The following is a 24,407-nucleotide window of genomic DNA, read 5'->3' on the forward strand; positions in this document are numbered from 1 at the left end:
CATCCTACTGGAGGACGTCACATCTACACCCACCATTTTGTCGTTGTTAGTTGTTCCTACGAAAGCTTCACACTTTTTAAAATGGAGGCAACTTTTGTCTCGGGTGACAACTGCTGCAGACTGTCAGGAAGGGCTACCAGAGTTCTGGGCAACAAAGTGGTGACTTTCTAAATTCACCTTTGCTTTAAAAGTTACTTTAAAACTAACCTCAGCAATGAGTCGGGTTTTAATAGAGCAATTAAATGAATAACTCTTGTATTGTCTCTGGTAGTCCCAAGTGGAAGTTAGCAGATAGCACATTGGCTGATGCAACTCCATGTCAGCCATGTGGGCTACCAGCCTCACCACAGTGAAAACGGCAATTTCAAATTTTCACTGCGAGGGCAAGTCAAACAGACAAGAAACCTCCCCTTCTTTGAATATTTATGGTCTTATCGACCACTAATTCTTTCCTTAGGGGAGACTGATTAATATTGAAAAGGGAGTTGTGAACTTGCCAAAATGGATTATTTTGCCATGTTGAGTTGGCAGGTTAAAAGCTGCCCGAAAAGGCTGCGATGGCAGACCCACAGCCATGCGTTCACCTGGTTACTGTAGTAGTGGCACAATTATGTGCTGCAGCCCATTAGTGACATTTAACTTACTAGCCTTTAGTACCTCATGCTATACACCAAGGACTAGGTAAGTTAAGTAAGCAAATCCATTGGCCAATGGTACACAATTTTAAGGGGTCTAAACACATGCATGGGGCCAGGACAGCAGGGTCCAGTGCACGACTGCGTCAAAAAACCTGCAGCCACGGTCCAACATTGTATTGGAGGGTGAGCATTTAAAAAGAGGCATTTTTCGTACACCTTTCAAGATTAAATCTTTAAAAATGCTTGTGTATTAATCTTCAAGAGATTACATTTATTTTGAATAGAATCAGACAGATTACACAAGCAGCCAATTCCCATGACAGTGATGACGTCTTTGTATACATTGCCTGTAGACTTCTGGGGGTTCTTTGGGGCTGAAGGGAGGGGGATTATGATTTGTAGAAGACTAGTCCTGACATTCTCTGTAGCACCACTGTGTTGCTATTTAGAACTCCTACTGCTAGGATGCTGGTAACTTCTCTCCACTGTTTAATTATAATAAAAACAGGAGAAATAAAAAAAACTTAATGAGCCCCTTAAAGGAAAAGGGGTTGATTCATTAAAGTATCAAAAGTTGTACCAAAAGTGTACTCTTCTCAAACTATTAAATGCTTACAGGACTTGGCTCTAAAACATCCATCTCCCTTTTATAAAATGAGCAAAGACGTCACAGTCTATTCTAATTCTACTAACTATATTTGAATATGGCCCGAATAGCCCCATCTTATTCCTGTTCAGCTGTTCTGGGGGCAAATTCGAAAGGCATGCCAAAGTCCAACAGGATTACTACCTTACATACGTGTTTGAATAGGCCCATTGTTTGTGCTAATTGCCAATGACAACCAAGACCAGTGTTCAGGGATGGAGTTTAACCACAACCACTCACGTTCACCCCTAGAAACAGTCAACTGCAAAGCAACCCTCCACTGCAAAAGACACACATCAGAAACAACACATGCTGCAAAGTGAATACTTTTCTCCCTGAAGAAGACTTCAGAACTGCTGTACTAGCCATGGTTTTATCATTGCTGACTGTCATCCCAGAAAAACAAGTGGCCTCTGAGGAGAATCCTCCATGCAGCTAGCTGAGTCCTCCAGGATTTAAGGAAGTTTAATACAATCTCAACCACCCAATAGGCAATCCAGGGGTTCCTCCGCCAGCCTGTTGCATCAGCTGCAAAGGGTTAAACTCAAGCCTTCTGGGGCTACATAATTCTACCAGAAGTATCCTCATCAGGCTTAACTCATCTTAGGAAGGGCTTCTTGCTATCCTCTCTAGCACTACAATTCCTTACACCCCCAAATCAGCATGCTCCCCACCACTGCTCCTAAGGCACCAACTCTTCCACAGGCCAATAGATGCAGAGGGATAATCCCACTTGTCCTGCTGCATATCCCACCACCGCTGCACAGTGCCTCCTACACACTAACCTGTTGTGGTTCTTCTGCCAGTGCCTCACTAATGGATGCTTTTGTACATTCCTCCTCTCATTGTACTGAGACCCCCTCACCATGTGTAGTCGTGTGCTTGCACATCTTTTCTGGCCACCTTATGCACCTCCCCTCTTGTGCTCAGGTCTATCCTCACCTTGCGTAAATCCTGCGGCTGAGCTCTATTAATGGACGCATAGTGAACATCATTCCTCCATTTTGTACTGAGACCCCTCCTCGCCGTGCGTGGCCTGCCACCTTGGGGACCCTTCCTTCTGTGCCTAACGCTGTGTAAGCTAGAGTTTAATTAGTGGCCGCCTTGTGCACCTCTCCCTTGAGCTCAGACCCATCCTCCTCTTGTTAGTACAGATGCCTGCCCTTATCAAGGGAGGCCTTGTGGACACCTCTCTGTACCTAACCCCTCCTCTTTATGTAAATCCAGTGCCACCACCTTATTATTGCTAACCTCGTGCACCCACCCCCTGTGCTCAGATCCCTCTGATCTTGTGTGATTCTGTACCAAAACCTCATTAACGGCTGACTTGTGCACCTTCTTCTCACCATGTGTAAGTCCTAGACCAGTGCCTCATTAGTTGCTGTGTTATCCCTCTCTGTGTTCAGACCGAACCTCACCTTGTGTAAGTCCTGTGCACATCTCCCCACCCTGGTCTCAAACCCCTCCTCTCCTTGTAACTAACCCCACCTCTTATGTAAATCCAGTTCCACCACCTTATTAATGCTCATGTCGTGCACCTACCCCCTGTGCTCAGACCCCTCCGCACCTTGTGTAAGTCCTGGGACAGCGCCTCATTAATGGCTGTTCTCTGTACCTCCCCCTCTGTGTTCAGACCAATCCTCACCTTGTGTGAGTCCTGGGCCAGCGCCTCATTAATGTCTGTGCTGTGCACCTCGCCCCACCCTGGTCAGACCCCTCTATACATTGTGTAAGTCCTGGGCGCGCACCTCAATAATGGCTGTGCTCTGTACCTCCCCCACCCTTTGCTCAGATGCCTCCTCACCTTGTGTAAGTCCTGGGCGCGCGCCTCAATAATGGCTGTGCTCTGTACCTCCCCACCCTTTGCTCAGATCCCTCCTCACCTTGTGTAATTGCTGGGCGCGCGCCTCAATAATGGCTGTGCTCTGTACCTCCCCCACCCTTTGCTCAGATCCCTCCTCACCTTGTGTAAGTCCTGGGCCAGCGCTTCAATAATGGCTGTGCTCTGTACCTCCCCACCCTTTGCTCAGATCCCTCCTCACCTTGTGTAAGTCCTGGGCGCCTGCTTCAATAATGGCTGTGCTCTGTACCTCCCCACCCTTTGCTCAGATCCCTCCTCACCTTGTGTAATTGCTGGGCGCGCGCCTCAATAATGGCTGTGCTCTGTACCTCCCCCACCCTTTGCTCAGATCCCTCCTCACCTTGTGTAAGTCCTGGGCGCCTGCTTCAATAATGGCTGTGCTCTGTACCTCCCCCACCCTTTGCTCAGATCCCTCCTCACCTTGTGTAAGTCCTGGGCGCGCGCCTCAATAATGGCTGTGCTCTGTGCCTCCCCCACCCTTTGCTCAGATCCCTCCTCACCTTGTGTAAGTCCTGGGCGCACGCCTCAATAATGGCTGTGCTCTGTACCTCCCCCACCCTGTGCTCAGATCCCTCCTCACCTTGTGTAATTGCTGGGCGCGCGCCTCAATAATGGCTGTGCTCTATGCCTCCCCCACCCTGTGCTCAGATCCCTCCTCACCTTGTGTAAGTCCTGGGCGCGCGCCTCAATAATGGCTGTGCTCTGTACCTCCCCCACCCTTTGCTAAGATCCCTCCTCACCTTGTGTAAGTCCTGGGCGTGCGCCTCAATAATGGCTGTGCTCTGTACCTCCCCCACCCTTTGCTCAGATCCCTCCTCACCTTGTGTAAGTCCTGGGCGCGCGCCTCAAAAATGGATGTGCTCTGTACCTCCCCCACCCTGTGCTCAGATCCCTCCTCACCTTGTGTAAGTCCTGGACGCCTGCTTCAATAATGGCTGTGCTCTGTACCTCCCCCACCCTGTGCTCAGATCCCTCCTCACCTTGTATAAGTCCTGGGCGCGCGCCTCAAAAATGGCTGTGCTCTGTGCCTCCCCCACCCTGTTCTCAGATCCCTCCTCACCTTGTGTAAGTCCTGGGCGTGCGCCTCAATAATGGCTGTGCTCTGTACCTCCCCCACCCTTTGCTCTGATCCCTCCTCACCTTGTGTAAGTCCTGGGCGTGCGCCTCAATAATGGCTGTGCTCTGTACCTCCCCCACCCTTTGCTCAGATCCCTCCTCACCTTGTGTAAGTCCTGGGCGCGCTCCTCAAAAATGGCTGTGCTCTGTACCTCCCCCACCCTGTGCTCAGATCCCTCTGATCTTGTGTAAGTCCTGGGCGCCCGCCTCAATAATGGCTGTGCTCTGTACCTCCCCCACCCTGTGCTCAGATCCCTCCTCACCTTGTGTAAGTTCTGGGCGCACGCCTCAATAATGGCTGTGCTCTGTGCCTCCCCCACCCTGTGCTCAGATCCCTCCTCACCTTGTGTAAGTCCTGGGCGCGCGCCTCAATAATGTCTGTGCTCTGTACCTCCCCCACCCTGTTCTCAGATCCCTCCTCACCTTGTGTAAGTCCTGGGCGCACGCCTCAATAATGGCTGTGCTCTGTACCTCCCCCACCCTTTGCTCAGATCCCTCCTCACCTTGTGTAAGTCCTGGGCGTGCGCCTCATTAATGGCTGTGCTCTATACCTCCCCCACCCTTTGCTCAGATCCCTCCTCACCTTGTGTAAGTCCTGGGCGCGCACCTCAATAATGGCTGTGCTCTGGACCTCCCCACCCATTGCTCAGATCCCTCCTCACCTTGTGTAAGTCCTGGGCGTGCGCCTCAATAATGGCTCTGCTCTGTGCCTCCCCCACCCTTTGCTCAGATCCCTCCTCACCTTGTGTAAGTCCTGGGCGCGCTCCTCAAAAATGGCTGTGCTCTGTACCTCCCCCACCCTGTGCTCAGATCCCTCTGATCTTGTGTAAGTCCTGGGCGCCCGCCTCAATAATGGCTGTGCTCTGTACCTCCCCCACCCTTTGCTCAGATCCCTCCTCACCTTGTGTAAATCCTGGGCGCGCGCCTCAATAAAGGCTGTGCTCTGTACCTCCCCCACCCTGTGCTCAGATCCCTCCTCACCTTGTGTAAGTTCTGGGCGCACGCCTCAATAATGGCTGTGCTCTGTACCTCCTCCACCCTGTGCTCAGATCCCTCCTCACCTTGTGTAAGTCCTGGGCGCGCGCCTTAATAATGGCTGTGCTCTGTACCTCCCCCACCCTGTGCTCAGATCCCTCCTCACCTTGTGTAAGTCCTGGGCGCGTGCCTCAATAATGGCTGTGCTCTGTACCTCCCCCACCCTTTGCTCAGATCCCTCCTCACCTTGTGTAAGTCCTGAGCCAGCGCCTCAATAATGGCTGTGCTCTGTACCTCCCCACCCATTGCTCAGATCCCTCCTCACCTTGTGTAAGTCCTGGGCGCGCGCCTCAATAATGGCTGTGCTCTGTACCTCCCCCACCCTGTACTCAGATCCCTCCTCACCTTGTGTAAGTCCTGGGCGCCTGCTTCAATAATGGCTGTGCTCTGTGCCTCCCCCACCCTGTGCTCAGATCCCTCCTCACCTTGTGTAAGTCCTGGGCGCCTGCTTCAATAATGGCTGTGCTCTGTGCCTCCCCCACCCTGTGCTCAGATCCCTCCTCACCTTGTATAAGACCTGGGCGCACACCTCAATAATGGCTGTGCTCTGTACCTCCCCCACCCTGTGCTCAGATCCCTCCTCACCTTGTGTAAGTCCTGGGCGCCTGCTTCAATAATGGCTGTGCTCTGTGCCTCCCCCACCCTGTGCTCAGATCCCTCCTCACCTTGTGTAAGTCCTGGGCGCGCGCCTCAATAATGGCTGTGCTCTGTACCTCCCCCACCCTGTACTCAGAATCCCTCCTCACGTTGTGTAAGTCCTAGGTGCCCGCCTCAATAATGGCTGTGCTCTGTACCTCCCCACCCATTGCTCAGATCCCTCCTCACCTTGTGTAAGTCTTGGGCGCGTGCCCCAATAATGGCTGTGCTTTGTACCTCCCCCACCCTGTACTCAGATCCCTCCTCACCTTGTGTAAGTCCTGGGCGCCTGCTTCAATAATGGCTGTGCTCTGTGCCTCCCCCACCCTTTGCTCAGATCCCTCCTCACCTTGTGTAAGTCCTGGGCGCCTGCTTCAATAATGGCTGTGCTCTGTACCTCCCCCACCCTGTACTCAGATCCCTCCTCACCTTGTGTAAGTTCTGGGCGCACACCTCAATAATGGCTGTGCTCTGTACCTCCCCCACCCTGTGCTCAGATCCCTCCTCACCTTGTGTAAGTCCTGGGCGCGCGCCTCAATAATGGCTGTGCTCTGTACCTCCCCCACCCTTTGCTCAGATCCCTCCTCACCTTGTGTAAGTCCTGGGCGGGCGCCTCAATAATGGCTGTGCTCTGTACCTCCCCACCCTTTGCTCAGATCCCTCCTCACCTTGTGTAATTGCTGGGCGCGCGCCTCAATAATGGATGTGCTCTGTACCTCCCCCACCCTGTGCTCAGATCCCTCCTCACCTTGTGTAAGTCCTGGGCGCGCGCCTCAATAATGGCTGTGCTCTGTACCTCCCCCACCCTTTGCTCAGATCCCTCCTCACCTTGTGTAAGTCCTGGGCGTGCGCCTCAATAATGGCTGTGCTCTGTGCCTCCCCCACCCTGTGCTCAGATCCCTCCTCACCTTGTGTAAGTCCTGGGCGCACGCCTCAATAATGACTGTGCTCTGTACCTCCCCCACCCTGTTCTCAGATCCCTCCTCACCTTGTGTAAGTCCTGGGCGCCTGCTTCAATAATGGCTGTGCTCTGTACCCCCCCCCACCCATTGCTCAGATCCCTCCTCACCTTGTGTAAGTCCTGGGCATGCGCCTCAATAATGGCTGTGTTCTCTACCTCCCCCACCCTTTGCTCAGATCCCTCCTCACCTTGTGTAAGGCCTGGGCGCGCGCCTCAATAATGGCTGTGTTCTCTACCTCCCCCACCCTTTGCTCAGATCCCTCCTCACCTTGTGTAAGTCCTGAGCCAGCGCCTCAATAATGGCTGTGCTCTGTACCTCCCCCATCCTTTGCTCAGATCCCTCCTCACCTTGTGTAATTGCTGGGCGCGCGCCTCAATAATGGCTGTGCTCTGTACCTCCCCCACCCTTTGCTCAGATCCCTCCTCACCTTGTGTAAGTCCTGGGCGCCCGCCTCAATAATAGCTGTGCTCTGTACCTCCCCAACCCTTTGCTCAGATCCCTCCTCACCTTGTGTAAGTCCTGGGCGTGCGCCTCATTAATGGCTGTGCTCTATACCTCCCCCACCCTTTGCTCAGATCCCTCCTCCCCTTGTGTAAGTCCTGGGCGCGCGCCTCAATAATGGCTGTGCTCTGTACCTCCCCACCCTTTGCTCAGATCCCTCCTCACCTTGTGTAAATCCTGGGCGCGCGCCTCAATAATGGCTGTGCTCTGTACCTCCCCCACCCTGTGCTCAGATCCCTCCTCACCTTGTGTAAGTCCAGGGCCAGCGACTCATTAATGCCTGTGCTCTGTACCTCCCTCCTCTGTGTTCAGACCCCTCCTCACCTTGTGTAAGTCCCGGGCCGGCGCCTCATTATTGGCCGTGCTCTGTAACGCCCCCCTCTGTGTTTAGATCCCTCCTCACCTTCCTTACGTCCTGGGCCAGTGCCTCATTAATGGCTGCGCTATGCACCTTTCCCTCTGTGTTCAGACCAATCCTCACCTTGTGTAAGTCCTGGGCAAGTACCTCATTAATGGCTGCGCTGTGCACCTCTCCCACCCTGGTCTCAGACTCCACCTCACGTTGTGTAAGTCCTAGGTGCCCGCCTCAATAATGGCTGTGCTCTGTACCTCCCCACCCATTGCTCAGATCCCTCCTCACCTTGTGTAAGTCTTGGGCGCGTGCCCCAATAATGGCTGTGCTTTGTACCTCCCCCACCCTGTACTCAGATCCCTCCTCACCTTGTGTAAGTCCTGGGCGCCTGCTTCAATAATGGCTGTGCTCTGTGCCTCCCCCACCCTTTGCTCAGATCCCTCCTCACCTTGTGTAAGTCCTGGGCGCCTGCTTCAATAATGGCTGTGCTCTGTACCTCCCCCACCCTGTACTCAGATCCCTCCTCACCTTGTGTAAGTTCTGGGCGCACACCTCAATAATGGCTGTGCTCTGTACCTCCCCCACCCTGTGCTCAGATCCCTCCTCACCTTGTGTAAGTCCTGGGCGCGCGCCTCAATAATGGCTGTGCTCTGTACCTCCCCCACCCTTTGCTCAGATCCCTCCTCACCTTGTGTAAGTCCTGGGCGGGCGCCTCAATAATGGCTGTGCTCTGTACCTCCCCACCCTTTGCTCAGATCCCTCCTCACCTTGTGTAATTGCTGGGCGCGCGCCTCAATAATGGATGTGCTCTGTACCTCCCCCACCCTGTGCTCAGATCCCTCCTCACCTTGTGTAAGTCCTGGGCGCGCGCCTCAATAATGGCTGTGCTCTGTACCTCCCCCACCCTTTGCTCAGATCCCTCCTCACCTTGTGTAAGTCCTGGGCGTGCGCCTCAATAATGGCTGTGCTCTGTGCCTCCCCCACCCTGTGCTCAGATCCCTCCTCACCTTGTGTAAGTCCTGGGCGCACGCCTCAATAATGACTGTGCTCTGTACCTCCCCCACCCTGTTCTCAGATCCCTTCTCACCTTGTGTAAGTCCTGGGCGCCTGCTTCAATAATGGCTGTGCTCTGTACCCCCCCCACCCATTGCTCAGATCCCTCCTCACCTTGTGTAAGTCCTGGGCGTGCGCCTCAATAATGGCTGTGTTCTCTACCTCCCCCACCCTTTGCTCAGATCCCTCCTCACCTTGTGTAAGGCCTGGGCGCGCGCCTCAATAATGGCTGTGTTCTCTACCTCCCCCACCCTTTGCTCAGATCCCTCCTCACCTTGTGTAAGTCCTGAGCCAGCGCCTCAATAATGGCTGTGCTCTGTACCTCCCCCATCCTTTGCTCAGATCCCTCCTCACCTTGTGTAATTGCTGGGCGCGCGCCTCAATAATGGCTGTGCTCTGTACCTCCCCCACCCTTTGCTCAGATCCCTCCTCACCTTGTGTAAGTCCTGGACGCCCGCCTCAATAATAGCTGTGCTCTGTACCTCCCCCACCCTTTGCTCAGATCCCTCCTCACCTTGTGTAAGTCCTGGGCGTGCGCCTCATTAATGGCTGTGCTCTATACCTCCCCCACCCTTTGCTCAGATCCCTCCTCCCCTTGTGTAAGTCCTGGGCGCGCGCCTCAATAATGGCTGTGCTCTGTACCTCCCCACCCTTTGCTCAGATCCCTCCTCACCTTGTGTAAATCCTGGGCGCGCGCCTCAATAATGGCTGTGCTCTGTACCTCCCCCACCCTGTGCTCAGATCCCTCCTCACCTTGTGTAAGTCCAGGGCCAGCGACTCATTAATGCCTGTGCTCTGTACCTCCCTCCTCTGTGTTCAGACCCCTCCTCACCTTGTGTAAGTCCCGGGCCGGCGCCTCATTATTGGCCGTGCTCTGTAACGCCCCCCTCTGTGTTTAGATCCCTCCTCACCTTCCTTACGTCCTGGGCCAGTGCCTCATTAATGGCTGCGCTATGCACCTTTCCCTCTGTGTTCAGACCAATCCTCACCTTGTGTAAGTCCTGGGCAAGTACCTCATTAATGGCTGCGCTGTGCACCTCTCCCACCCTGGTCTCAGACTCCACCTCACCTTGTGTTAGTCCTGGGCCAGCGCCTCAATAATGGTTGTGCTCTGTACCTCCCCCACCCTTTGCTCAGATCCCTCCTCACCTTGTATAAGGCCTGGGCGCGCGCCTCAATAATGGCTGTGCTCTGTACCTCCCCCACCCTTTGCTCAGATCCCTCCTCACCTTGTGTAAGTCCTGGGCGCCCGCCTCAATAATGGCTGTGCTCTGTACCTCCCCCACCCTTTGCTCAGATCCCTCCTCACCTTGTGTAAGTCCTGGGCGTGCGCCTCATTAATGGCTGTGCTCTATACCTCCCCCACCCTTTGCTCAGATCCCTCCTCACCTTGTGTAAGTCCTGGGCGCGCGCCTCAATAATGGCTTTGCTCTGTACCTCCCCCACCCTTTGCTCAGATCCCTCCTCACCTTGTGTAAGTCCTGGGCGCGCGCCTCAATAATGGCTGTGCTTAGTACCTCCCCCACCCTGTGCTCAGATCCCTCCTCACCTTGTGTAAGTCCTGGGCGTGCGCCTCAATAATAGCTGTGCTCTGTACATCCCCCACCCTTTGCTCAGATCCCTCCTCACCTTGTGTAAGTCCTGGGCCAGCGCCTCATTAATGCCTGTGCTCTGTACCTCCCTCCTCTGTGTTCAGACCAATCCTCACCTTGTGTGAGTCCTGGGCGCGCGCCTCAATAATGGCTTTGCTCTGTACCTCCCCCACCCTTTGCTCAGATCCCTCCTCACCTTGTGTAAGTCCTGGGCGCGCGCCTCAATAATGGCTGTGCTCTGTACCTCCCCCACCCTGTGCTCAGATCCCTCCTCACCTTGTGTAAGTCCTGGGCGCGCGCCTCAATAATGGCTGTGCTCTGTACCTCCCCCACCCTTTGCTCAGATCCCTCCTCACCTTGTGTAAGTCCTGGGCCAGCGCCTCAATAATGGCTGTGCTCTGTACCTCCCCACCCTTTGCTCAGATCCCTCCTCACCTTGTGTAAGTCCTGGGCCAGCGCCTCATTAATGCCTGTGCTCTGTACCTCCCTCCTCTGTGTTCAGACCCCTCCTCACCTTGTGTAAGTCCTGGGCCGGCGCCTCATTATTGGCCGTGCTCTGTAACGCCCCCCTCTGTGTTTAGATCCCTCCTCACCTTCCTTACGTCCTGGGCCAGTGCCTCATTAATGGCTGCGCTATGCACCTCCCCCTCTGTGTTCAGAGCAATCCTCACCTTGTGTGAGTCCGGGGCCAGCACCTCATTACTGGCTGCGCTATGCACCTCCCCCTCTGTGTTCAGACCAATCCTCACCTTGTGTAAGTCCTGGGCAAGCACCTCATTAATGGCTGCGCTGTGCACCTCTCCCACCCTGGTCTCAGACTCCACCTCACCTTGTGTTAGTCCTGGGCCAGCACCTCATTAATGGCTGTGCTCTCCACCTCCCCCTCTGCGTTCAGACCCCTCCTCACCTTCCTTAAATCCTGGGCCAGCGACTCATTAATGGCTGTGCTGTGCACCTACTCACCCTGGTCTCAAACCAATCCTTGCCTTGTGTAAGTTCTTGGCCTGTGCCACATTAATGTCTGTGCTGTGCACCTCTCCCCACTCTGGTCTCAGACCCTCCTCACCTTGTGTAAGTTCTGAGCAAGCGCCTCATTAATGGCTATGCTCTGCACCTCCCCCTCTGTGTTTAGACCCCTCCTCCCCTTCCTTAAGTCCTGGGCCAGCGCCTCATTAATGCCTGTGCTCTGCACCTCCCCTATGTGTTCAGACCCCTCCTCACCTTCCTTAAGTCCTGGGCCATCACCTCATTAATGGCTGTGCTCTGCACCTCCCCCTCTGTGTTCAGACCCCTCCTCACCTTCCTTAAGTCCTGGGCCAGCGCCTTATTAATGACTGCGCTATGCACCTTTCCCTCTGTGCTCAGACCCATCCTCACCTTGTGTAAGTCCTAGGCCTGCGACTCATTAATGTCACCCAGTTCAACTCCCCCCTCTTTGTTCAGACCAGTCCTCTCCTTGTGTAAGTCCTGGGCCGGCGCCTCATTAATGGCTGTGCTCTGCGACTCACCCTCTGTGCTCAGACCCCTTCTCACCTTCCTTAAGTCCTGGGCCATCGCCTCAATAATGCCTGTGCTCTGCACCTCCCTCTCTGTGCTCAGACCAATCCTCACCTTCCTTAAGTCCTGGGCCAGCGCCTCATTAATGGCTGTGCTGTGCACCTCCCCCTCTGTGTTCAGACCAGTGCTCTCCTTGTGTAAGTCCTGGGCCAGTGCCTCATTAATGGCTATCCTCTGCTCCTCCCCCTCTGTGTTCAGGCCCCTCCTCACCTTCCTTAAGTCCTGGGCCGGCGCCTCATTAATGGCTGCGCTATGCACCTCCCCCTTTGTGTTCAGACCCCTCCTCACCTTCCTTAAGTCCTGGGCCATCGCCTCATTAATGGCTGCGCTATGCACCTCTGCCTCTGTGCTCAGACCCCTCCTCACCTTGTGTAAGTCCCGGGTACAGCGACCTTATTAATGTCACCCAGTGCACCTCCCCCTCTTTGTTCAGACCAGTCCTCTCCTTCTGTAAGTCCTGGGCCAGCACCTCATTAATGGATGTGCTCTGCACCTCCCCCTCTGTGCTCAGACCCCTCCTCACCTTCCTTAAGTCCCGGGCCAGCGCCTCATTAATGGCTGCGCTGTGCACGTCCCCCTCTGTGCTCACAGCCCTCCTCACCTTGTGTAAGTCCCGGGTACAGCGACCTTATTAATGTCACCCAGTGCACCTCCCCCTCTTTGTTCAGACCAGTCCTCTCCTTCTGTAAGTCCTGGGCCAGCACCTCATTAATGGATGTGCTCTGCACCTCCCCCTCTGTGCTCAGACCCCTCCTCACCTTCCTTAAGTCCTGGGCCAGCGCCTCATTAATGGCTGCGCTGTGCACGTCCCCCTCTGTGCTCACACCCCTCCTCACCTTCCTTAAGTCCTGGGCCAGCGCCTCATTAATGGCTGCGCTGTGCACGTCCCCCTCTGTGCTCACACCCCTCCTCACCTTCCTTAAGTCCTGGGCCAGCACCTCATTAATGGCTGTGCTCTGCACCTCCCCCTCTGTGCTCAGACCCCTCCTCACCTTCCTTAAGTCCTGGGCCAGCGCCTCATTAATGGCTGCGCTGTGCACGTCCCCAACTGTGCTCACACCCCTCCTCACCTTCCTTAAGTCCTGGGCCAGCGCCTCATTAATGGCTGCGCTGTGCACGTACCCCTCAGTGCTCACACCCCTCCTCACCTTCCTTAAGTCCTGGGCCAGCGCCTCATTAATGGCTGCGCTATGCACCTCTGCCTCTGTGCTCAGACCCCTCCTCACCTTGTGTAAGTCCCGGGTACAGCGACCTTATTAATGTCACCCAGTGCACCTCCCCCTCTTTGTTCAGACCAGTCCTCTCCTTCTGTAAGTCCTGGGCCAGCACCTCATTAATGGATGTGCTCTGCACCTCCCCCTCTGTGCTCAGACCCCTCCTCACCTTCCTTAAGTCCTGGGCCAGCGCCTCATTAATGGCTGCGCTGTGCACGTCCCCCTCTGTGCTCACAGCCCTCCTCACCTTGTGTAAGTCCCGGGTACAGCGACCTTATTAATGTCACCCAGTGCACCTCCCCCTCTTTGTTCAGACCAGTCCTCTCCTTCTGTAAGTCCTGGGCCAGCACCTCATTAATGGATGTGCTCTGCACCTCCCCCTCTGTGCTCAGACCCCTCCTCACCTTCCTTAAGTCCTGGGCCAGCGCCTCATCAATGGCTGCGCTGTGCACGTCCCCCTCTGTGCTCACACCCCTCCTCACCTTCCTTAAGTCCTGGGCCAGCGCCTCATTAATGGCTGCGCTGTGCACGTCCCCCTCTGTGCTCAGACCCCTCCTCACCTTCCTTAAGTCCTGGGCCAGCGCCTCATTAATGGCTGCGCTGTGCACGTCCCCCTCTGTGCTCAGACCCCTCCTCACCTTCCTTAAGTCCTGGACCAGCGCCTCATTAATGGCTGCGCTGTGCACGTCCCCCTCTGTGCTCACACCCCTCCTCACCTTCCTTAAGTCCTGGGCCAGCGCCTCATTAATGGCTGCGCTGTGCACGTCCCCCTCTGTGCTTAGACCCCTCCTCACCTTCCTTAAGTCCTGGGCCAGCACCTCATTAATGGCTGCGCTGTCCACCTCCCCGTCTGTGTTCAGACCAGTCCTCTCCTTGTGTAAGTCCTGGGCCAGCGCCTCATTAATGGCTGCGCTATGCACCTCCCCCACCCTGGTCCCAGACCCTCCTCACCTTCCTTAGGTCCTGAGCCATCGCCTCATTAATGGCTGCGTTGTTCTCGTCAAGGAATGTCCTTAGGGCTTGGAGCTGGGACAGCCGGTACTCCAGGGATCGAGTCTTGCGCAATTTGAAGCTGGTCCTCAGACGGTCCACAATGTTCTTGAAGTTGGACATCCTGAATACAAGAAGACAGGAGAGGGTCAAACACCCACTTGTAGGACTGCCAGTATCTGCTGCCTGTAGGGGTGTTGCAAGGTACAACGGAGGTGCATTGGGAAAACCATGGGACTCTCATGAGTGGAATCACTGAGGGTGCTGCAGGTCAGACTCCAGTCCAAACTCTGAAACAGTGGAGAGGCTTTGGGCCTCACAATGTGTTGAACTGTTAGAGATGCTTGTGGATCAGTGCTGGAGCATCAGGGACTCTGCAGGTTGAGAGTGAGCTTTTTATAGGGCATAGCTGGATTACCAGTGAGAAGAGGCAGGATCTTTAACCCACACACATCTCATCTGATTACAGGGAGCTGTAAAGATATGAGTAGCCACTTGAGAAGGCTTGTATGCCTAGCCCTGGGTGAGCCAGGCAGGAAGTAGCAGTAATCTCCCCATGATGATAAAGTTCAAAGCATGCAAGAAAGGACAAGGAAGTTTCCCTCTTTGACCTGAGACTGGTTTGGTGGATCACAGAAAGAAAGGTTTGCAAAAAGAAATTCCACATTCCTCTTCATAGTACTGTTTCACACCGAATCCATATGTTATAGGTAATGACGTCATGTAAAGATAGGGCCCATATGGTCTTGAAAGTTAATGATGTATTCCATGCTTGCAAACTTAGTAATTCCTTAAAATATTGCTTTTCCTGCAATAGGGGTGTCCATCTTACAAGTAGGAGGGACGGCTCTACTCCAGACATTCAGTATACTCCCATAGGATAAAATGTATTAACTTCTAAAATCTGAATCTTAAATCTAAAACAATTAATTTGCACAGTCAGAGCCCATCCGGATAAAATGGCCTGACCTGGATTTCGTGGACCATTCAAGGATGCTCCTGGCCACAAACATGCAGATTCCACGGCAGGACAGTTCTCCAGGATTTACGTGATTCTGTAAGTTTAGGCAGTCCTTTTACGGTGTGATGTCATCACTCGTAATTTAACATGTCTTAAATGAAGCGATATGTGAGGTCATAAGCACTGCATGGATGGGGCACAAGTTTTAGTTGGTGCACTGAATTATAACTGACGAATTTTAATCATTTATCTGTTGTTAAATGTTTCTATGAGTGTGACTTTGTCAGCGTCACTTTAACTTAAGTGTTTTTTCATTACATTTCTGTAAGTTAAGATTTAAAGGTCACGTCAACCTTTGTTTTTTCAGGGAAATTCTCGGATTTTGTTTAACTTAAGATAAAGTGTTTTTTCCTTGTCTAATTATAAAAAAACACTTCAACCTTTGTTTTATTTCCAGTGAGTGTATGTTTTTTTAAAAATCATATTCAGACAGCTCCTCGCTGTGCTCAGCTTTCGGCCGCGCATAGCAGCAGTATTGGCCGCAGGGCTTCGTGTCCAGCGGGGCCATCCACCCAACACCCCACGCCTCTTGTGCCCGGCATTTTAATCCAGCTCGTCCTCCTCAATTACACATAACCTGTAGATCTGTGTAGAAGAGATTGGATGCATATTTTTATTTCATTTTTTGTTTTTTGTTGTTTTAACACTTTTTGGTTTTATATATTTATGCATTTCTTTTTTTACAGTTGAGAACTTCTTTAGAAGAAAAATAATTTAATTTTAAACTTTTAAAAATATATTTTATTATTTGTTTTATTTTTTGCAAAACACTTTGGGGCCTATTCCGATGTCGGACGGACTCCGGTCCGTCCGACATCGGTCAGGACCAGTGCTGACTGCTGTTGTGGGTTACGGCCCTGCTAATACGATGCGACCGAACCCTCGTATACTTCACAATGCAGGCATGCATTCCGTGCGGAATGCATGCCTGCATTGAGAACAGAAGGGGTGAATTTCATCCCTGCACCCTGTGGCCGTCACCCCAAGGTGCCTGCCACCGGGTGCAGGAATCCACAGAGAGGCACCATATGTGCCCCCAGGCTACCATTCGGCAGCCTTGCACCCATGCGTGCCCAGCTGGGGCCCCCAAAGACAGTTTCTGACTGCCTTTTTCGGACAGACCGGCACAAGAAGGCAGTGATTAACTGCCATCATACTCCCTCAGTCGTAAAGAGGCGACCGGGGGAGTACTGAAGGATTTCCGGAGGGCAGACGGGCTCTCCGAGCCCGTCATAGGCCATCCGGAATTCCGAGTCAAATTCCATTCCGACCGAGCCCATCGGAATGGCTCGGTCAGAATAGAATCCGGCCGGCACTGACCGACTCATGGTTCGGAGCCCTTCCGACCCGAATCGGAATCGGCCCCTTTTATGTGTGGAGATGGTCTTTCATGGCCCTTGAATATATTCTTTAATTAACTTCGCTATAGGCCACTACTTTGTGCCATTTTCTTCCTATTTTTTTATGCAGCACTTCCTGTGCAGCAACTGGTTCTTCTACTGCTCACCACTCCTGCATCACTGCATGAGCTATGCTGGTGAGTTGCATAGCCCTGAAGTGCCACTGTTTCCCAGGGAATTAGGGGCCCGATTTACAGAACTAACGTAAGACAAAATCCTAAACTTACTACAATTTTGGTATTCACAGAAGGCACTTACTCATTTTGGTATTCACAAAAGGCACTTACTCATTACGGTATTCACAGAAGTTAGGAGTTTTAACTTCAGGACTGCTAAATGCCTTCTGTGAATACCGAAAGTCTTAAAGTTAGGATTTTTCTTAGTTTAGGAGTAGTAAAGTTAGGCCCCTTGTGTGTTATAGAAATAGTACACATTTTCTTGCTGTCATTTGTCTAAGCTTAAGTGAGGTACTTGTTGTCACCTGTTTGAACAAAAGTGGGATACAAGCATTCGAATTATTTGGGATTACTTCTGGACTCTTTGTGAAAGAACTGTATTATGCTCCTCAAAATTGTGGAATTTCATTTAGAGATTTGGGGTTTTTTCGCTTGACCCAAAGGAGTGAGTACTTTTCGAAAAATACTAGTGACAAACGGTGTGCAGGCAAAGTGTAAGCCATAACCGGTATCTTGTTGTACTAGGCTCGCGCAATGGAGCCTTATGGTCAAGATAGTTATTCTTTGAGGCTTATTTCTCTTTGTAGGTGCATGTATACTGCGCACACATACAAAGAGGAAGTACCAAGAAGAAATAAAGATATTTCTCCTTGTTACGCCCACCACAGGTAGGCACACTACTTTGGTACAAGCCCATGTTTACAAATCCTTGTAAACATGGGTTTGCATTAAAATACTCGGGTGGATACACGGGAACACTCTACCCATGCAAAGCTAAGCAATGCAGCTCTATGCCTTTCATTACTTTTTTAAAATTATAAAGCCACTTAAATTGAGATTTGCATGTCTTTGTAAATCCCGGTTGGAAATGGCCCTTTCTGCAGGGTCACCCCATATCTTTTGCCTTCCTCCTTCTCTTTTTCCAATTTTGTTTTTGCTTGCATTAGAATTCTAAGCACTTTACCACTGTTAACCAGGGCTAAAGTGCATGTGCCATGTATTTATAAGGCAGGACGTGTACTTTTAAGTTTTGCATTTCCTTACAGTGAAAAACTCCCAATTTTGTTTTTCACTACTGTAAGGCATATCTCTCTGATTGGATAACATTGGGATTGCTTTGTTACATCTTTTAAGTGTAATTCCCAATTGTAAAGAGACTTTCCAAGTATGATGTCAATGAACTCACAATGTAAAATTACAACTTATGGTGAAGTTGAATTTTAAATTTCAGTTTAGCAAATTCCACTTTTAGAAAGTTGCCATTTAGTTACCTTAGCCATTTGGTGCCTTCTGCCTGTCTCTGGAATACACGCCTGGGGTGGGTGAGAACTGGCTTCCTGAATTCCCTCTAGACATTCAAACACAAAGGTAGGGCAGGTGTGCCTGAGTGGTCATCTGGATGCAGTTGGACCATTTTGGACCATTTTGAGCAGGATGGAAGGGAGGAGCTGACACTTACACCTGAAAGGGCTGTGCCCTGTCCCCACACAAAGAATTGCTGTAAGGACTGTCACTCTGCTGGACTGTTGCTCTGCTGGACTGTACCTTGCTGTACTCTTGCCTCGCTGAGCTGGCCTGCTGCCTGCATTTCTCCTGCCTGGGTGAAAAGGACTTGACCTGTATCACCAGAACCCAAAGTAACTTAGAGGGCTTGCTGGTTTGCCTCCTGGTCCAAGTCTCAGGGTTATCAAGGACGTCAGCTACCTGCATCTGCACCTGGATTCTGCAAGCTGTGAGTCTGACCTGTCAAGTGGTGCTACCCCAGTCCTGGACCCTTGGAAGTGAGGCCTAAGGTGCTTCTTCCACCAGCACCAACGCATCCTCATCGGAACTGGCGCATCTTGGCCTTTGCATTAGTCGGAACCAGCGCATCTGAATTGTTGCTGGGAGCGGACCCAACGCATCACATCTGGAACCAGCGATTGCACTCAGAACGCATGCAGTAACGCAATTGAATGGAGAAAATCGATGCATCTTTTCCACTGTGTGGCTCGAAACTGACGCACCCTCATCGATGAAGACGCGTCCTGGATCAAGGTATTTTGGTTCAGCGGGCCAAGTGAGTCCCTGTATCTGGCCCACGATCCATTGTGGTCAGCCTGAACTATTGACTTTGCCACCATCTAGTGAGTCAAGAAAACCCATTTTAAGAGCTTATTGCTTATAAGGGCTATTTTGACATTTATTCTTTTGTCGTTTTCGTCTTGTTTTATTAATAATATAATAATCTATTTTTCTAACCTGGTGTGGAGCTTTATTTCTGGTGTTTTCCCTGTGTCATTGTATGAAGTGTTGCACATCATCACATTGTCTCTTGTCCTTTTTTTTTTGTCAGTGCCTTGAAGCCCTTGGGAATTTGTTTGCGCTCTATAAATTGATCATTCATTCATTCTTGGGTAAAGCCTGACTGCCCTGTGCAATGCTACCAGAGAGTGAGCACAGGATTATTTAAGGTGTGTTATGACTTACCCTAGGATTTTGGTTCCTGCTTGAATAGGGTGCATACATCTACCAACCTGAAGCCCAATTTCTAACAATCCCCAAATAGATTTTAAGTTGGGTTGCTCCAAAAAAGTGACACAACCCGGATGCAAAATCTGAGCAAAATAGGGCTTTACATTTTTGTACCATGGTAGAAGTGCAAACAAAATGAGACATAAGTGATTCCTTTTCAGGCCTTGCTTGTTTTAGTGCTGTAGAAGTGACCGAGAGCATAGTAAATGTTATCGTCTTCATATGGTGCACCTCTGATAGGCCTGGGGAATCATATGCCTGCTGTTTGCTGGAGTCCAATTTTGTCAGAGGACATGATGGTTACACATCGCATTTACAGCAACCTGTCTCTCTTAAACACCATTCTAGTAACGGTGGTCAAGAAAAATATTTGAGGATCTTGTCAAAGTGTGTGGGCTTATTTTTTGATCAGTGTCTCCTGAGCGGCAAATCTAATGGCAGTTTTATTTTTTAACCTCCTATAAGGTACTGCAGTACTTCCTCAAGCCTCATAGATACAATAAGAAGGTACAGTGGGAATCCCATGTAGGTTTTAGTCCTTTTCTGTGTCCTGCTAGAGTACCATAGGACTCAGAACTTCGAAAACAAAGTTGTGTTTACTATGAAGAGGTGGTTTTTGTTTGTACTTTAACCCTTGACAAACAAGCAAAATCTATTGGGGTTTTATGAAATTTCTGAGTTTGTATGTGGTGTGTTCCTGCAGTCCTTGAAAGCGTTACCGTAGTACATGTGACTTATAATAAAAGCACACCTGACTGCCTGATACCATTGGTTTATATCGCTGTATGTACTAATGAAGTTACTGCTCATTGGCTCATAACCGTGTCATAAAACAAGTTTAATTGGTTGCTCCCTCTTGGCCGCCATTTTACATCTGTCCTTTAAGTGCACACCAGTGACTCTTTGTCTTACTTTTTATGTGAGTGCTTTTTGCTATTTGGGTAAGTAAAGACAGGAATGGTTTGTGGGGGGAAATTCCAACACCCCAGACACCTGGTGTGAAAGATGATGAGGTGTGAGCAGACTAACACAAGATTCTGTTGTGCGGTGTGTTTTTAACATTGCTGGCAGTGTAGGGGTTAAGATTTCTGCTCAAATCGCTACATGTAAATTATCTGTAGATTTTAGTAGGGGCACTGGACGAAATATAGCTTTGGCACCAGTGGGATGCACAAGCATTTACGGCCACACGTTTTAGCGGTTGCAAACAGAGAATCGGGCCATTTGAGACTGCTAAAGAGTCATTTAGCATGTACTAACTCTATTTTACGAGTCAATAACCAATTACTGATTCGCAAAATAGGGTTTGTGAGTCGGTATTAGGAAAAAGGAGTCCCTTCCGAATAGTGAGTGACAGGGGCATGTATGAATGTTTCATGACCGGAATGTGGTTGCAAAACATTCATAAATTATCATCTCCTTAAAGGAACAGGTAACACATTTTAATACTGGAAGAGATCTCCAAGGGATTCCTTCTCCTTTTGTGAATGTGGGCTCCAATATTTTTTTAAGAGCAGGCAGTGGTTCCACGGACCACTTCCTACTCTTAAAAAATAAAAAGGGAGCTTTTCATTTTTATTTGTGAAATGTAGCCCGTTTTCCTATAAGGAAAACAGGCTGTTTCAAAGAAAAAAATGATTTATTTAAAAAGCAATCACATACATGGTGGTCCGCTGACCCCAGCAGGACCTCATCCCTGTAATTACAGACCATTCCCAGTGGTTGCAAATTGCGACCTGCCTCATAAATATTTATGAGGCAGGTCAATTGCGACCCCATTGGGAATCACAAACAGTGTCTGGGAGACTGTTGTACATCGCATTTTGTGAGTTCCTCATTGGGAGTCGCAAAAAGTCACAATTAGGAATTCGGAAAATGTTTTGTCGTACATGTGGCCCTTAAATGCTTGTCGTCTAAAAGAATTTGCATCAGCCGAGCCTTGTTGAATAGGCCATCATGTTAGATGCCACAGGAGCAGTTAACATCTACATCCATTATGCTAAAAATGAATTTAAGAGCGGTGATGATTGACATTGATGAACTGACTGGGCCCGATTCACAGAACTAACTTAAGACAAAATCCTAAACTTACTACTTTTGGTATTCACAGAAGTTAGGATTTTGTCTTACGTTTGTCTTAAGACAGACTTAAGATAGACTTAAGTTAGGATTTTGTCTTAAGTCTGTCTTAAGTCTGTCTTAAGACAAAATTAAGACAAACTCCTAACTTCTGTGAATACCAAAAGTAGTAAGTTTAGGATGTTTTCTTGTTAGTTCTGTGAATCAGGCCCTATGTCATCATGGACTTCTATTGCACTGTTTATGCAAAAAGGTTTTTGGTTGGTTGGTGAACAGAGTGCCACTACAAGACAACAATTGATCACTACTAACAACAACGCATGCAAAAAATAATTTCCGATACTGAGGTTCTCGATTTTTTCCTGTTTTTGTTCTACCCGAAAAAAATGTATTTACAGCAAAACAAAATTCGAAAATGTTAAAAAACACAAAAATATTCTTAGAACCATCTTTACTGGTTCGAAAATAGAAAACTATTCATGATTTTTGTTATGTACATCTTTTAATGTTGTTCTAGCTGTACAGACCACCGTAGCAAGCTATTCCGGCCATTAAAGGCACAGTCTACTATTATAGACCCAACTTAAACCGGAAAAATGTATAAGAAGACAGGAGCGATTAATGGACAGAACAGCCAGCTACAGTCAGATGTGTACCAGGCTATACAAACTACTAAAGGCCCAGACCAGTGTTTCAGATCAGCGAGAAAAATGAATGTCTGTAACAGAACATAGGCAGCAGCAATATCCACTACAGAGGGCTAGAATGATATTAGAACATTCTACGCACTGAGGGAAAAATGTCCTAATACACCCTTGTAACTAATTGTAGCAAATTATAGCAGCCATTAGCTTTTAACCCCTTAACTGTGGCGGCTATTACGCCGCAGTGCTAAGGGGGAGGCGGGGCCGCGCGGCGGTCCCGTGACAGAACCGCTCCGTCACGGCACGCGGGTGAGCTGTGCTTGTGACGGAACGGATCCGTCACGTCCCTGCCCGCGCTTCAGAATGTCAGCGCAGGCGCGGCGAGCGAGCCGTGACGGAACCGGTCCGTCACTAGCACAGCCCACCCGAGGCTCGTGACGGAACGGTTCCGTCACAAGCATGGGAGGGGTTAAATAGAGTTCCAGAATTACAGGCCCAAGCAAAGTCCAAAGAGTCAACAAAACTCAGAAGCTCTATCAAATAGTACTTCCTCTAACAACCTGATGAAATCGAGGCCACTGGATAAATTCCATAACTTCATTTGCTCAATGTAGGTCGGATAATGTTATGTCTGGCGTCCGTGGACAGGAAACATTTTTCACATCTTCTGGGCTGCTGTGACCATTAGCTTCTTTGTTTTCATAAACAAACGCTTATTTTTGGATTTTCTTGTTCAAAAAGAAGAAACTGAGAAAAATGTTGATTGCTAACCATAATGTCTCATAGCAATGCTTGTCAGTGTTATACCAAAATTACAATTAATTGCAATGAAAGTAGTTTTTCTTAATGTCGACAGATATCCTTGGTGTCAGGATGCATTTCTAAATGTTGTGGATGGGCTATGTGTTAAAGTGACGGAGTAAATTATTCCATCACTGTAGCAGGTATTAAACCATTCATAGAGGTTTAAATTATGCCCAGAGAGGTTTCAGGAGACAGAGGGCTTTCTAACCCCTCACAGCTCTGAGATGGTTGTTTCATTACTCTTAATTTACTTCTCATACGTTTTTCACATTTTGTATGTATGCTGCACTGTACAGCCAACACCCAAAGAGGGAAAGTGTTAATGTTTTCCTAAGGATAATATTTTATCCTGGAAGGGTGCTCTTCCAGTACAAACACTATGGTACTGATCCCTTTGCACAGTTGTGCAAAGGTGTGGGCGCAGCACTGGGCAGCCGGATTCGGCACACGTGCTAGGGAGAGAGCAGGACAGTGCCCACATCTTAGTAGATATGACATTTTCCTGCTCTCTCACTCTCTGTTTAAGAAGAATCTACTGAATTTTTAATAACCAAGCATTGCACATCATGGGATAGCCATTTCTCCCTCACCATTAACCAGATGTTCTTATTTTTTGTAGAGTTTTTCATTTCTAAGGCAATTTTAACAGTAATTATCTTTTCAATGCCACTGATTTCAGAATATTTATGTTTATTAAGTTATATTGTCTTCTATAGTACATGTTGTTACTAATATTAGTTGTAAACAGACATACAAAATGTACTATTTACATATTCAGAATATATCTCTGTACTGTCAACACTGGAAAAACTGTAATTACCATAAACAAATTCAAGAACATTCAGACAATGTTTAAAACAACATTTATTAGTTGGTTAGTGAACCTCCACAAATGCTATGATTTGAACAGGTTAAAAAATATTTATTGTTGTTCTCTGTGAAGGCTGTTTTACCTATTTTACCACTTGTGATTAACCATACACCTACCTTCAGCACTCCACCCACTTCAAAGAAATATTTGCTTGAATGGAAGTATGGTGAAAAAGATTCTTAGGATTATAAAAATCTGTAAAAGGTGTACATTAGTGTGTCAAATGTAAAGAGAAGATATATAGTTTACTGCATTACAGACATCATTTTCTCTGCAAGTTTATCAATTAGTACTTAGAAAAGGATAGGATATCTTAAAGAAATTTACACACAGCTCTAAAGTACTAGTAAACAGTAATTATTCTCTTTGTGAACAAAATCTAGAGGCCGACAGTGAGTGTCACACTTCATGGACCAATTAACAATATATACTCAAAACATTACCACAATCTATACATCTCTGACATCAGATCAAATAAACTACCGCAATAACTACCGCAAGAGTAGCATAACGCAATTTTCAACATCGCAGCCCATCGTGGGAAAACAACTCAGCCACAACATGGAATTCACAACACGGCAGTAGCATGCAATAGTTTGCCGACACCGCGGGCAATGTCCGTGACAGAACCACCTCGATGGAGATAAAAAGACAAACCCCAACGGGAAAAAACCTGCAATGGGCACAAGCGCAATAAGAAAGCAGTGACAACCAGCGTGAGGGCAGCAAAACTCACGCGCAATGC

The 24,407-nt window shown here is 49.5% G+C and overlaps 2 protein-coding genes across 2 annotated transcripts in view; both read right to left on the bottom strand.

The window, feature by feature from the left end:
• The window catches only part of LOC147736541 (aldehyde dehydrogenase family 3 member B1-like), a 404,208-nt gene extending 391,931 nt beyond the window's left edge, over positions 1–12,277 (bottom strand). The window contains exon 1 of the mRNA XM_086953283.1: positions 12,238–12,277. Within this exon, the coding sequence (XP_086809409.1) occupies positions 12,238–12,258 (21 nt within the window). The 5' untranslated portion in view covers positions 12,259–12,277. The remainder of the gene's footprint in view (positions 1–12,237) is intronic.
• Positions 1–24,407, bottom strand: part of LOC147736542 (aldehyde dehydrogenase family 3 member B1-like) — a 288,913-nt gene that overhangs the window by 158,211 nt on the left and 106,295 nt on the right. Inside the window, exon 2 of the mRNA XM_086953282.1 lies at positions 14,115–14,277. Within this exon, the coding sequence (XP_086809408.1) occupies positions 14,115–14,276 (162 nt within the window). The 5' untranslated portion in view covers position 14,277. The remainder of the gene's footprint in view (positions 1–14,114; positions 14,278–24,407) is intronic.

Source organism: Lissotriton vulgaris, chromosome 1_2 (assembly GCF_964263255.1).
Source record: "Lissotriton vulgaris chromosome 1_2, aLisVul1.2, whole genome shotgun sequence".
Taxonomy (NCBI): Eukaryota; Metazoa; Chordata; class Amphibia; order Caudata; family Salamandridae; genus Lissotriton; species Lissotriton vulgaris.